Source organism: Hermetia illucens, chromosome 1 (assembly GCF_905115235.1).
Source record: "Hermetia illucens chromosome 1, iHerIll2.2.curated.20191125, whole genome shotgun sequence".
NCBI lineage: Eukaryota > Metazoa > Arthropoda > Insecta > Diptera > Stratiomyidae > Hermetia > Hermetia illucens.
The window spans coordinates 173,260,674-173,275,848 of record NC_051849.1 but is presented as its reverse complement, the minus strand read 5'-3'; the positions used below and the strand labels follow the sequence as shown (position 1 = coordinate 173,275,848).

The following is a 15,175-nucleotide window of genomic DNA, read 5'->3' as shown; positions in this document are numbered from 1 at the left end:
CCATGCGAATCATGGAAAAAGGAAGCTTTAATGATATTTAAAGGTAAAGGATTACGACTTTCGCGACTCAAAGGCCGCCATCAATTTACAAAGTTTAGTTTTTCATTTAACCGATTCTCCTTTCTTTCCAAAGTCATTAGTTTTTTGCATGGTCCCAAAGATTCGCATTAGGTTTTTATTGGCAAATTACTCATCTCAAAAAATGATGAGGCTCCTGCAATGGTTGTGTAGTTCCATCAGAATTTGGTTAGCTTTGGAATGGGCTACATACGGATCTTGGTTTCAGCTCACATAGTTGCATAGTTTTGCCTTCATTGGCTCTGTAATTTGATGTTTAGACATTTGGATCTTTGCACACCGAATCTAAGACGGCTTTTATTCAAAAGCAATGGCGAAATTTGACTTCCATGTCAACTGTTAGTGTTAAAATCTATCTATAAATCTATTTATCTAAGAAGTTTCTACAACTCATTTTTAAGAGCTCATCCTCCTCCTCATTTATAGTAATTTTGAAACGATGGATAAAGAAAACTAGAATTGTAAAACGGTGAAGCAGTCTCAGTCTCACGTATTGTAGTTTGGTATATTTAATTGCAAAAAGTTCGAAGCGGAATATGCGTGATATATGTAGAAGTCAAACTGAAATTTTTGCTGGTGAAAGTATTCAAAAGGATGAAATATGTAGATAGGTTACGCGGAGGATAAGAGTAGGTATGACTTACGAATTTTGTCAAAAAAAAAATCATCTTAGTTATTCTATTCTATTGTTGTCCTACAAACTCTCGCCCAGTTGAGAATATGCTTCATTTTTTTGTTGTTCCAGAACACGTGAAACTAAAGACCTCTAACCTTTTCTTCATATTTTAGGAAGGTCAATTGGATAGAGAAGGGCCCACCTAGCTACTCCTGGGTTAGGTGAGGTGGCTGGACGTATTCATTAAAGTATTCGAAATTCTATGAGGATTCTCAGGATTTTTTTTTTAATTACCAAAGCAATCATTGAAATACTATCGTCAATCGATAGTTGGAAACCACAAGGATAAAGGATAAAGGTGGCAGAATGTTACTTTAGGAACTTCCACTCTAATGAGATGAGAGAGGTCTTAAATTTTGCTTGGAATCACTAACTTCTGAGGTGAAGCTTCAAGAAAGTGGACTTATTTTCGGGCAGGTGTTTTCTAATCTTATATGATCTTATATAATAGTCTGCCGTGCTGTTGAAAATCTGAGCATTATCAAGAAAAATAATGGAACAGCGTTTTTTCTCTGAACGCTTGGCTTAGTGACGAGATGATGTGGTGAAAGTGATTTGGTCTGGAATGCTTTTTCTGGGATCAAAACTAATGGAGGATTATTCAAGACCGGTTGAATTTTTAACGCTACGGATATTCTAAAAACTTTCAATAAAGTAGGAAATAAACTTTTCGGCCGATAGTTGAAGAATTTGGAGACCATAGTAACATCTCCGGTTTCCAACCTTTCGAAAAGTAGTAAATATACACCACAGTGTTGAAGAATTTTGCCAGCTGAAAATCCATCGCGACAAAATATTTTTTAATTCCCTTGTTCTTTGCTTATCCGAATGACAATTTTACTTCCGACGCGTACATCGTATTAATGGGTGAGTCCACGCATTTTGGAAACAATGTTCCGTGCTTTCCTGCAGATTTCAGATTTCTGTGATCTTTTTTGTTCAACATATTTCGTGGGTTTCTCTAGTCTCTGGTAATTCAGCTTTGGGAAATGACGTACTTACCACGTATATCTCCTGCCAACTTCTTAATGACGTATAAGGCATCAACTAGTTTCCACTAGTCTTTTTCCAATTTGTAATTGGCAGTGAGGTTGTGCTTCAGGGTTGTGTGGATATAGTCTTGGCATTTTTTCTCCATTATTTTTTCCAACAATGTCGTGTTTTTAGAGCCAATGGGGTAAAACTAATGGAGATATGAAATTTTAACCACTTTCCAGTGTTACTTAAAATATAAAAATCATTACAAGAAAAATTCGACAGCGTTACCTGGGGAAACTCATATTTTTTGTTCCAGTTCCAGTTCGAGTCAGTTATAGCCGTCACCGTAAAACGACTTCTGTTGGAGGCGTCTCGGGAGGTTTGTTGCTTAAATTTTAATATTTTTCCCTGAAATTTTCAGCAACCATTGCTAACATGTCAATCTATTCTAGAATATTGTCAAATTTTCATTTTATATACATTGCCCGTATCTTGTAGAAAAATGCTTAAAAAATTGTCTTTTTTCCACCCTACATCCCGAAAAGAAATATCGAAATTCTGAGTGTCACTAAGCGGTATGTCTAGCGATTAAATTATTTGAAATTTAGACTTGTTGGCTCTGATGAAAAGAACAAGTGGTTCCCGAAATATCGGTATTTTCAGCACAAATAAATCAACACCAGCGAATAGGAAAAACAAGTTTTTATTATTTCATATCGAAATTGCTCAGAGTTTATTTCGTATTTTCGGCAAGGGTGTAGGCAGGGAGCAGTAGATAGAGGATAAAGTGTATTCATTTTACAGTTTTATATTACAGATAGAAGTTGCTTGATAGAAGTCGGTGCAATAATTATGTATAATATCCAAGCGGTAATTGAAAAGAACGAAACGAATCAATATTTGTCAAAACTACGAGATGTAACTCATCTTCATCTATAATGCTATAGTTATCTTTTCTCAGTCGAGTAACCATATGTTTCCATTGGTGGACTATGTAGCGTATGTATAACTAATTCGCAGACTTTATATTTCAACGTCATATCCTTCATAATATCTGATCATTTACTCATGCTTCACATTGAAGTTCACCTGCATTTATCATTTTCTGTAGTTTGATTATTAGCCTGGTGGGGGTTCTACAAATATTTTATCTACACCCGACGTCTTCTAGAAATGAACTAGGTTTAGACCAAGAATATATACAGGAGAAACAAATCGAGCTTCTAGACGGCAGAGAATGCCATTGCATATAAGCGGGCTAGGTATGAGGTAGCTATTTGGCGCGTGTGTCAATGACATCTAGATGGTTTTCTTGTGTATGTTTGCATCCCATGCATCACATGCACGAAACTAATACCATAGTAAATGCGTAATGCTTTTCCTCCCCCATATAAATTTGAGCAATTCGTCGGGAGACGAATATCCTCCATGTAGTCTTCTTGGTTGAGACCCTGCTGTTATTTTTTTTGTCAGATTATAAGCGGGTCTTGAACTCTTCTAAATTATTATTCATTTTTTATTTTTTCTTAATTTTACACTTCTCACACGTCTAGCTCCTGTGAGCTCCTGTGTTTTACTTTTTCTCTCCAATGCTATGCTCTCGTTGATCGTCAAATCATTCGTTATTTCACACCGACGTTCCTGCCCGTTTGTGCTCATAGCTACTGTCCTAACCGAGCATTTCAACCAGTACCATTTCTTCTCAGTACTGGCTTCTTAATGCTGGTTTTGTTTCAGCAGGATTTATTATTTCGTCCCTTCGACGCATTTCGCGAAATTTTTCGTTATGTCTGATGACTGGGGTGATGCTATGTTTTTCCTTGTTTGCTATTCGACATCAATATCTGTCTTTAAAAAAAATGGTCGCTATTGCAACCTGATCCTCGATATGAAGGCACATTAAGGAGGGTGGACGCACTCGCTTTTTATTGAGAACGAGCTACTTGGTTCATCTATATGACGAGATGCATTTTTTAATGGGAAGAACATGTTAACGAAATGACCAGGTTTCTACTGTATGTAAATTTTAAGAATCTTCTGCCGTTAGCGTTCTTTACTTGCTGGAGACCCACATACATAGAATAGTTCCAGATGCAGACCACATAGTGGGGGGGAGGTTGGGGAGCGAGTGTATATTGACTTAACGAGCAGTATAAAATTCGTCTTTTAGTGAGTCATACTTGCTCAGCCGATACAGTGCATTCGGCCGAGTAATCAATCTAGACAGTACTCGGCCCAGTGATGGGCGATTTTGAGCGAGTCAGTGAATAAAACCATGTTCTATTCTTTTAGCCGGGCTTGGGTCCCCCACTCGCTTGACATTCACTCGGCCTTCCACTCTACTAGTGTAATCAACTAAGCTGGTGAAGTGACGGGAGAGTGCGCCTATCATTCGCGCTTTTTTCTGATCACTCTTCACTTCAATCAATCAAACATCAAAATATGTTTCTGAATTTTGAAATGTCCAAGTTGTCAAGTGAAATAGCTCTGAAGTTCATTGAACAATAAAAAACACACGAGTGTTTGTGAGATTTCAAATCGGCTGCTTATAGTCAAAGGCCTTCAATTTTTCGCGAATTGCATCCAAAACTTTAGGAATAAATTTGCTTATATCTGGTTCATGGACGCTGAAGAAAGATTGCAAAAAGCGATAGCTAGTTTTGGTTGCAAAAAAGCATAAAATAATTTGCAACTTAACTTTTGCTGGGAAAGCGACTCTTATAACGACATCCGTTTTTGAAATTTTAGGAGCAATCGCATCAAGCAAACTGTCAAACTGCTGTTTTTCCAACCTCATAAAGATCTGTATTCTTTGAGGTCTTCGGTTTCAAATTAACTCAAAACAATTGCAGTTCCTTCCTTCATAATAATAATAATAATCGTTGGCACAACAATCCATATTGGATCAGAGCCTTGAAGTGTGTTAGAGCACTTCATTCAAGGCCGTAACGGTGCACTACAGTAGACTCTAGGAGGCAATATGGTCAGCATTACGCTCGCCCGAGATTATTACCCTGATTTGACTCAGGTACTCATTCACAGCTGAGTCGACTGGTATCCGACGTCAAATCACGATATAAATCCCACTGCCGCCAGCGAGATTTGAATCGCGACCTTCCGTACGACAGCCTTGTGCTCTAACCACTCAGCTATCCGGACCTTCTTTCATGCTCCTATTTAATAGCCACGGTCTTGTCCATATTCGTTTTCCTCCAATGACAATATCCTCTTCAATTTCCAATAATAATGGAGGTACAAGTAAATTACAATAGCGTTTAAAATGTTTTTCATTCTACTTCTCCTATGTCGCGGTGCCATCATAACGCGGAACACTCGACATGACTGACAAGTCCCTATTCGGCGCAAATGTTATCACTTATTCCCTTTATCGAAGTTACTCGGCCGAGCTACTCGGTAGGTATAATTAAGCCTGTATGTTCCATTGGTCTCTTCCACCGCCAGGATATTGATTTGGCATCTTTCATAATGCTTGATGATAGGGCTGAAAGACGTAATTTTACAGGTTCCTAAATCATAATTTATATTCTGTTGCCTTAGTCGCTGTATTTGAGATCCAGTTCGGATCTTATTTTGGATTTCATGACAGTTGTATGACATATGAGAATATATATGAGAATTTGATCGCAGAACTGTAGGTAATATCGTGCTCAACTTTTATGATGAAATGCAATGCCAAATCTGCTTACTTCCCTAGGATACATACTGTCATTTGATCACCAAAATTTACCCAACCATTGGTTCATTTTCAACTTTCACAAATTTGCCAGATTTCCATTCCCTCGGTTCTGTCGATATGATTCAAGCTTTTAAACAAAAAATTAGGAACATAAGGTAACTTCGTGAAATTCCCCATGAAAATCAGGAAAGCATCTTCCTCTTTTCCTAATTTTATTGAAAAGAAAGCCAAGGCACTAAATAGTGTAGGTGAGGTCTGATAAAGACAACAGTAGTCTTTAAGAAGAGGGTAAGAAAATAAACTGGGTTTTTAAAAACTATCCAAGATTGTAAAAATACGTATAAGAGAGTGAAAATAATTGCTTCTCCAAAGTTCACAAAAAGGAAGGCAACGTTCTTAGGGAATCAGCGAAATAACTTCGGTAATTTCTAAGAGGTGTTGGGCGCTATTCGAAAATTTCATCGAGCTTGTAGAAAAGCTGAAACCAAGACGACTACACACAGGAGACTCGTCTTCAGGCGCACTGTTTCAAATTGAGTGGTGGAAACAAGTCATTGCGCATGTTCGATCTTCTGGGTAGATACGTGTGCGCGAAAAATTACGCGCATTAGCTCTCAAGTGCATTGGTGTGTAACCACGTGGTCGTGAGCAAAACTGTTTATGGTTTGCTACATGGGATTGGAAAACAACCAAACAAAGTGTGTTTAGTCCTCTTGGCTGAAGCTCATCAATTTGGAAGCTAAGAACTGCTTGATGATCCTAGATATAGCAAGCTAACTTACACGTCTGCTAGTGGAAGAAACCATGTCGCCCATAGTAACCCTGAACACTACGAGAAAAACTTCATTCCTCCGAACTATAATATTCGATGGTTAGATGTCTACAAGACGGAGAAATGAGATGAATGCAGAGAGGACACGGAAATACTTCTCGCAATCTTTTTTTATATCTATTCGTATTCTAGACGCCTACTATCTACAGAATTGTATATTCCACATAAGATTTTCGGGATTTCTATTATCTTTAATATGAATGCAGAATTTTCGGAACAATAGAACTCGGCATGAGTATTTGTATTATTTGTATGAAGTAATTCGCCTAATAAATTAGCTTGGAATTGCGCATTTACTTTCTGGGAATACTTCTGTCAATATTTGTTTGTGTTTCATTTTGAACTAGTTGCCATTCCACGTTACCAAGTATATTTTATACACCTGCAGGTGCTGTATATTCATGTGCAGAAACTTTAGTACTGCCTTAGATATTTCGTACGGATTACGGCTAACATTGTATTAAAATTGAAACAGAAGCCAGGGTAGTATTCTCGTATTAGCCAGATAACTATTGATTTCCAACTAAAATTATCTACTTAAACTCTGGAAGATGAATTCCGGAACGGAAATGGCTGGGGAGAGAAAAAATAACTTCAATATTTGTCTGGAAATCTATTTACAATTCTAATATGTGCGCATGAATTAGAGGAAACACGGGTAATATTTGAATTACTAGGCCATCAACGACTTATTCACTTTTGTTGAAATTTCTTAGTCTCCCGAAAATGCAGTAGCTACCTTGCGCACGAAATATACAGACATATATCTGGGGGAAAATGATATCTCGTTTTAATTTTATTTTCCAGCTGAATTACAGTAGCTCGTCGCCTTATCATATTTTATTTTCTTCTATTTGTTTTCTCAACTAAATATTTGCTTAAAAATGTGTCTTTTCTGAGCTGTAAGCGCGGTATCATACACATTTAACTTACTCTCTAGGTATGCTTCTCTTTTCAAGTACACTTTTCCGATTTTCTTGCTTTTATTGTTTTCTTACATGGAATATAGTAGACATTCTTATTGTGGTAGCAAGTAAGGTGTGTAATTTTAAAAACGAAACGGTGGCGGTCCACTGAGCATACAACATTATTTCGTATGGAGATTCTTATCACGAGCAAAATATGCTACTTGTGCAAGTATCAAATTAGATAATGGGGTTGCCGTATGAAAGAGCTTAGAGGATGCTTTCAGATGAAAATGGAGCAACAAAGCGGCCTGCTTAGAATGGCTTAGATTCATGCTTGAAAAGTGGCGTAATAAGTGCATTTGTCAAGTCAAACATGTTGACTTGGTGCAAGAAGAAACAAAATATTCTGTTGCTGGGGAGATATGCCTCTTTATCAAGGATAGAAATTCCCCAACGAGTGTATAAGCCATACAGCCCCTTTATTTTTAAAGAAATCACCCTTAGACCCTTTCTCCTGACTGGTAACACTCCACTTTTACAAGGTGATGGACAGATAAACAACATTCAAACAGGAAAAAGAACATGGGAAACTTTAAATAAAACACATTTTACAATGAGTTTTGTTGGCATGTTTTCCTTACATTTATCGTATCGTTTGAGAAGGGAAACCGCTATGAAATGTATTTACAGATACATATTTTTAAATGCCTTATTCTCCCTTTAAGTGTATATGTATCTTTTAGTATGAATGAATGAATCTAAAAGAATGAATGGAATATGTAGCTAACTAAATGTTTAACTAAATTCAAATTCATCCTCAGCCTTATACTAACATGCCCCGTTTTAAACCTCAGTAACTCTCTACTATTTTCCAGCTCTAGACCAGGAAGGCCCCCGAAGAGGGGACCAGTTGGACTCTCACTACCGCCAACACATTTATCACAGCATCCGCAAATTAAAAAACATCGAGATGGAGATTATTCATATGAAAATGGTCATATAAATGGTAAGTGACTGGTTTGACTTTTTTTTCTCGATTCTCTGATGACTTGTTGAACTGCGTGGATGTAGTGGAACTTGATAAGTTTTCGCACTTTGTAATCAGACCTCATTCGTATGGTTAATGGTAATCGATTAATCGTTTCTGTAATAAGATCGAGAAAATTGGAAAAACTGGAAGAATTGGGCACATAGAAATGTGCGCCCAATGTGGGATAATATTTGCTTATGTAACTAAGGCGTCATGTCCGCCTGTTAAATCTTCGGTATCTTTTTATTTTTATTAGGTTAAATAATCACGGTATGACGGTATGACGAAACAGATATATAATTCTTTTAATTTCCACTGATGAAATCCATCCCCAAAGCCTTCCTATTTGCCTTTTGGCTTAACAGATTATATGTATAAACTCGTTCGATGATGCCAGTATGTCAACAATTTCTCAACTATCACACCCCTTTGCAATATCTTTTGCATTGTTTGTGCTCCTAGTTTTCTATAACATCAATATATGATATCAATACATGAATATCGATTGAAGGAAGAAAGTATCCTTGAAGACAGCAACAACTGCCCTAAGTAACACAGTGCTTAAGCCGGCTTTCACGTTCCGGGCGCTTGTTGAACTAAAACACCATCCACGTACGGGCAAGCTAGATGGGGCTATCTGTTCAACTCTCGCCGGGTTGCAAATTTAATATATTTTTGTGTTTTGATTTATAAAAAAATGTTTACCAGCGATAAAGATGCGCATAAAATTGTCGCACACTGTCTAAACCGCTTGTGAGGCGATCGTCGATAGGACGCATCAATGGACCGGATGGTCGAGCCGTTTATCAATAAATTGAAATCAGTTCAAACTGACACTTCAGCCGGATCCCACCTCACTCTGGAATGTTCAGACGTAACTTAAAGGTCGGCCCTATCGTGGTCTTTAGGGCAGGTAAAAGGCCATTAAGCCTTCCACACCTGATCACGACTGGCTTGTCATTTTGGATTCTTCAGACACTCTTTGATTGACTGAAAAACAATTCGGCCATTCGACCAACCTGAAAAGAAAGTACCGTGTGCGTGGATTGATTCGTCCGCTAATAGTCGCCGCACAAGTTCTCTAGGCAGTGAGCGAGAATTGCATGCGCATCTTTATCGTTGGGAAACATGTTTCATAAATGCTTAGTCATAAAAATATCTCAAATATCGCCTCAATGCCTTCAGCAGGCAGAGTTGAACTGATGATGCCGTCCGACTTGTTGGTAGGCGTATGTTGTTTTTAGTCCAACAAGTGGCCGAATGGAGTGTGGACCGTTTAGGTGTAACTGAAAGACCTGCCTGATCATACACCTTCAAACACTACTCCTCTATTACATTTACACTCAGCAGTATATTCAATTGGCCTATTTCAAGGTCCCCTGATTTCAGAACACAAAAGATGAACTGATTTTTGACTGGTTTATCCAATCTCAGCAGCTTTACCTTTAATAGTGCTACTATCTAGGCAACTTAATCCTTTTTCGGCGTTCTTCACAACTCAGTGGTTAGAGGACGAGGCTGTCGTAAGGATGCTTGGGGTTCAAGTCTCACTGGTGGCCGTGAGATTTGTATCATGATTTGACGTTGGATATCTGTTTCTATATTACAAGTTGTAAGTTTGCGGTATATGATCGGTTCAATGTAGTTTTATTAATTTGACAATTATACCTAGAATTTTGTTGTTCTGCAATTCTTTTTTTACTGATTCCGCAGTTATCTCCATCCTTAGAATCCATTGCTCGAACACATTGTGCTGTTCCTTCATCGAATACAGCGAGATATGTACTTGCTTACGTAGAAAATGGAAATGGTAGATCATCAGCTAATTAGAACAGTTTAGGACTGTGTCGTGTTTATTTGAATTTTAGTTTAAAAAGGAACTCCGCCATTTCAATGGGTCGCACGGGCTTCGGGAAATATTTTTCTATTTGTCCATATCCATTTTTGTTATGCTATTGCCGGCTATATGGTTAACTGTATGTGCAGGTCGACATTTCCTGTGGGGATTGATCAACCAGTGGATACTAGTGATTCGAAATGAGGTGATTACTCCAAACGTCTGAAAAAGCACTCTAGCTGGGAGATGGTAATGAATATCCAATGGAGGACCAACTGATAAAATAACGATCAACGGTAAAAAAGACCTGATGACGCAGTTGATGGATGCAATTGAGAATTTGTTGAAAAGTTGACTAACTTACATGCTTTGTATCCGATTTTCCTCGGGCTCAATATTTCTGTTAGGTTTGGTATGACTTCTCGAAAATTCCAACTTGAAGCTGACTGATTTTCAAGCCAAATTAGCAAGTGCTACTTTCCTTTGGGTGAAATCAGTATGAATTGTGCTTGAAAGAAAAATTCTAATAACAAATCGAAATTTTGAGGAAAATGAAATGAACCTACTTTGAATTCGATATCGCATCGCCAGTTTTGTAGTTTGATTGGTAAATAAAATATTTATGTTATCGGGACGTTAAAGCAAAAGTGTTCTTCGGTAAATTCTGATGCAAATTCTCAGCTAGCAAGCTTCTTTGCTTATCAGCACCAGGCAGATAACCTTTGGAGGCTTTGTTTTGCATAATATACTTGTAGGATACCGCTAGAGACGAACGCGGCGAATAAAGCTAAGATACATAGGATGTAATACTTATGAGGACATTTATCGACTATGCGACCAAAATAAATTGTTCGGTGCTGATAAACGGAAATGCTTCCAGTGCTCATGTAAAATTTAATGAGATCTGCTGAGAGCAGTTTCATTAAAGAAGCACGGGTGATTTCTGTGGAGAATTTTCCCGAGGAAAGTTGACATTGAAGCGAAATTTGTTTGTCCTCACTGTTTTTTGGATAGTCGTAAGTATCTATCGAGATTGTTTAAATGTTTCCCGGAGAGCTCATAAAGGAAGGAAGCGCTTTCTATCGCATCGTTTTTGTTTCTTATTTTCTACGTTTGTTGCACTATCCACTGAAACAATTATTCAGACTCCTCCCTGCTTGCGACGTTCGCGACTTTGAGGCTGTCTCTTAACGGCAAACAGTGGACAGAAATTTCATTGAAAGTGAAAGGTTTAATAGGTTAAAGTGTCCGAAAACCGGCCAACTGTATACATTGACTGCATATTGTCGAGCCTATGACTCCGGTTTTTTCCAGTTCCAGGAGTCTCCTGTTGAAAACTCGACTATGGCTGCAGTCATGAATTCAAATCTCTTCCGATCTCACCATTGTGGAGTCAAGCCTCTAGTGAGCCAACCTGTCATGTTTCTATGCCTTGACTTCTTCTGTGCATAATCTTCAACAAAAGCCTCGAAGAGTACTACTTTCCTCATCTATGGAAAGAAACCTTTATTATTCCTATCCCCAAAAGTGGAGACATCTCACTTCTCTCCTGTAGCTCCAAAATTTTCGAGAGATAAGTTAACGACTAGTAGTTACGCACTTCAGTTACCTGATTGTGAAAAAGGAGCACGGTTTCGTGAAACATCGATCTACTACTTCAAACTTTGTTGATGAATGCCTTAATTGACGACAGGTACACGCTATTTACACTGATTACTCTATTCCATTCTATTACATATTCCAAAACCCTTGATACCGTTGATCACAATATTTTCAAACTCAATACTCTCAAACAAACTCTCTCAATTCAACATCCACTGCAGCGATCCTTTCATGGTTACTCATCCCGTTCCTTCTCTCATTCCTCTGGTGTTCATCAAGGCCAAATTCTTGGTTCTATACTATTTCTGTTTTTTATTAATGACCTCCTCTCTATCCTCTCTTGCCCGTCCTTTCTTTACGCACGACTTTCGACTTTCAATTATTTGCTTCTTTTTCGCTGGAGTGTGCTCTTTTGCGGGCCAAGCTAGATAGACTGGTCCGTTGCTGCTCTGTTAACAACCTGACAGTAAATGCTCCACAAATGCCTGTGGTTGTGTCATTCTCTCAAACCTTCCCCATCATCCTTCTCCTACTATCTTAGTGGATAACCCCTACCACTATTGACCTCCTTTTACGACCGGGGTGTAATCGTCGGTGACAAACTACGTTCCTCCTCCGATATTCCTCAATCTAGCTCTCCTTACCACTTTTCAACTCACTTGTTAGAAACATGCTTGAATACCGTTATGTAGGCTTGTCCCCTTTTGCAACCGTGACTATCCAGCTCTTAAAGCTGAACAGCCAAATTTCACCAGATCTCTGTTTTTAAAATACAAAAAAAAAAGTCAAATTCCCCATTTGGACTATCCTTTGCATTTTCGCATCCTCACTCTTCCTTCCTTGCAACAACGCCGCATCTTCCTTGTTATGTGCAACGGAATGTTTAATTGCCTGATGGACTGCTCTGTCAACTTCGATACTATATTCCGCATCGCATTCTGTAGCACACGCAGTGCTGACATTTTTGAAGTCCTCTTCGCGTGGCTCTAAATATATTTAAATTTTCCGACCCCGCGACTATCCTTATGTTATTGTGGGGGAAACAGAAACTGCCACAGATTGAAACGATAATCTTTCGATCGTCCTATGAGGGACGTTAACAGTTGGCTCCGCATCCACGAAGATGAGCAGCCGAAGACGTGGAAGCAACACTTCACCATGGTTCTTAACGGTATCACATCTGGTGAAGTTCCTCCTCTTGCGGTTGAAATGACTAGTCATCGTAACGTGCGGATATGGACTACCCCTATGAATGGAAGAGAAATCATCTCGGTCATCAATGCACTTCAGCGGAGTGGGATTGAAGGTTTCCGTGGAGCTATCCGTCAGTAGTTCTGCAGTTTCTGCAGATCTGCTGCTTCCACTTATATGAAAATCCTGAGAATTAGAGACGTTTACCAAAGAGTAGAAGAAGGGGATGATCATTAAGATTCGATAGAAGAGTGTATCTTGATTGCGAAAAAATGGGTGAATTGCAGATGCGTGCTTTCTGCCATTGCAAAGGTGATAACTAAAATAATAATCAAGGAACATATCGAAAGCTTCATCGACAGGGAACAAATTAGTTTCTGCTCTGGATCCTCCTGCATTAACTGTACCAACACCTTACGGATCACTTTGGGATAGTGCTTTACTTACTCCTCATCGATTTTAAGAAGGTTTTCGACATCGTGAACAGGGAGTGTATCAGGTGTGATTCTCACAGGAGGGTGATTGTGTCACGCCCTGCACCGAGGTAAATTCTCAGGGTAATTTAAGACAGCGATGTCTGCTAGATCATGACATCTTTCCTTAAACAACTCGACTACGCTGATGACATCTGTTTGCTCTTCCACCGGGTTGTGGACCTTTTTCCACTTTTTCTATCTGCATTAATGGGCGGAACACCGAAGGTGTCGATCATTTTGTACACCTAGGAAGTGTGGTTTCTGCCGACTGTGGCACCGATCTTAATGTCACTCGACGAATTAACTGCGCTAGATACACCTTTGCCACCTTGTCTAAATCGGGAAATTCAGTTGTCTTGACACCAAAATCTAATGTTATTTTGTTGTTATGTAAGAGTAACACTGTTACTCAAAAGCTCCAAATCTTTGCCCGCAATTGTTGGCGCATAGGCGATTTGATCGAGTTCAAACTGGAGTTCAGTGAATCTGTAAAGGAAGTCCGTCTTTATGGAGAATTCCCCCCATCTTCTCGTCTCTCTCCTCTTCTCTTCAGGATAATGCTGTTTATTTGTACAGATCTGAAGCTAGTTTAGGGGCAGCAGTAGATATATGGTAAACAACATAAATAAACCTCCAAATGACTCAACGAATATGAAAATAAATATTTCTGAATACGACATTATATGTATTTTGATTACATTTGGGTTCAGTAAATTGCCAATCTATATTTTATTTTTTTAGGTACGGGAATGTAGTTTATTGTCACAACGCAAATTAATCATCCTTTTTATGTGCTTTTTACAACTTAGCAATGAAATTTGTTTATACGAATGATTAACTTTGATTTGAATATAATAGAATGAAAGCAGTATGTGTTAGCATTTATTCAATCATCATAAATTGACGAACAATACTATTTACTGCGGTGATCACAAATCTAATTGAAATTGACTATGTATTAGGCTAAATTTTCCAAGAAATCTGTTTTTTATTTTCAGTAGATCTCTTACATATTTTTACATATTTTCTGATGATTTTCTTGGTTAGATCTTAATATATGTGCAGTTGTAGCATGTATTTAGAAAACTTTCTCACGAAAGGCATGAAAAAACTGGGCCAGCACGTGGGATTCTACGAAACTGCCGCAAAGCAAGGGAAGAAGCATCGAAACTTACAGGGTAAATCCTTGAATAATTTAGTACCTAAGATCTGAAGAGAAGAAAAATAATCTCACGGCACGAGCGGAAGTGTATGTTGACGCCGATTTGAAAAAAAGGTTGTGGTTGAGAGCAATTCTCTGATTGCTTCCTACAAAATGCTAAGCAAAAATGATCGAAACACAATTCAAAACATGTACAGACAAAAATATAGGAGAATATCGAGATGCGCTTAGAATTGGGTGATCCTTTACGCCTTAAACATTTTTGGTTGAACAAGTACTTGAATGTTGAGTATCCCATATTGATGCAATTCAGTTGTCTGGCATAAAATAGCATAGCATTTAACTACCATGACTTATACACCTTCTTGACAATAATCAAAAGTTGTTTCTTCCACGGCTGAGACAACTAGCATCCGGTATCCACTCAGGACACAGATCTCTCTGATTTGAATGGCAAATTTCTAATGCGACAACTTAGCAACTCTAACTACTAACCTATCTAAGCCTGTATTGCTAAGGAACTCCAGCCATCCCGAGCCGAGGCTTATCAATTTGATTTTCCTAAAAGCTGTCTAGCGTTCATCTGAGTCAGGGTTTTCCACGTCTTCTTTTTCTACCATGCTCTTATAGACTTTCCAGGTTGGATCATCCTTAGCCATACGAATTAAGGGAACCGGCCACCGCAACCTATTCAGCTGGATTTTATCC

The 15,175-nt window shown here is 38.4% G+C and overlaps 1 protein-coding gene across 18 annotated transcripts in view; it reads left to right on the top strand.

Annotated features, from left to right (window-relative positions):
* Positions 1 to 15,175, top strand: part of LOC119646678 (dachshund homolog 1) — a 92,128-nt gene that overhangs the window by 48,350 nt on the left and 28,603 nt on the right. For 8 of the 18 annotated variants that reach the window (XM_038047223.1, XM_038047221.1, XM_038047215.1 and 5 more), the window contains one exon: positions 8,045 to 8,175. In XM_038047223.1, coding sequence (XP_037903151.1) covers positions 8,045 to 8,175 — 131 coding nt within the window. Of the gene's footprint in view, positions 1 to 8,023; positions 8,176 to 15,175 lie in introns of all 18 variants that reach the window. The other 10 variants (XM_038047224.1, XM_038047222.1, XM_038047217.1 and 7 more) reach the window with 2 other exon arrangements.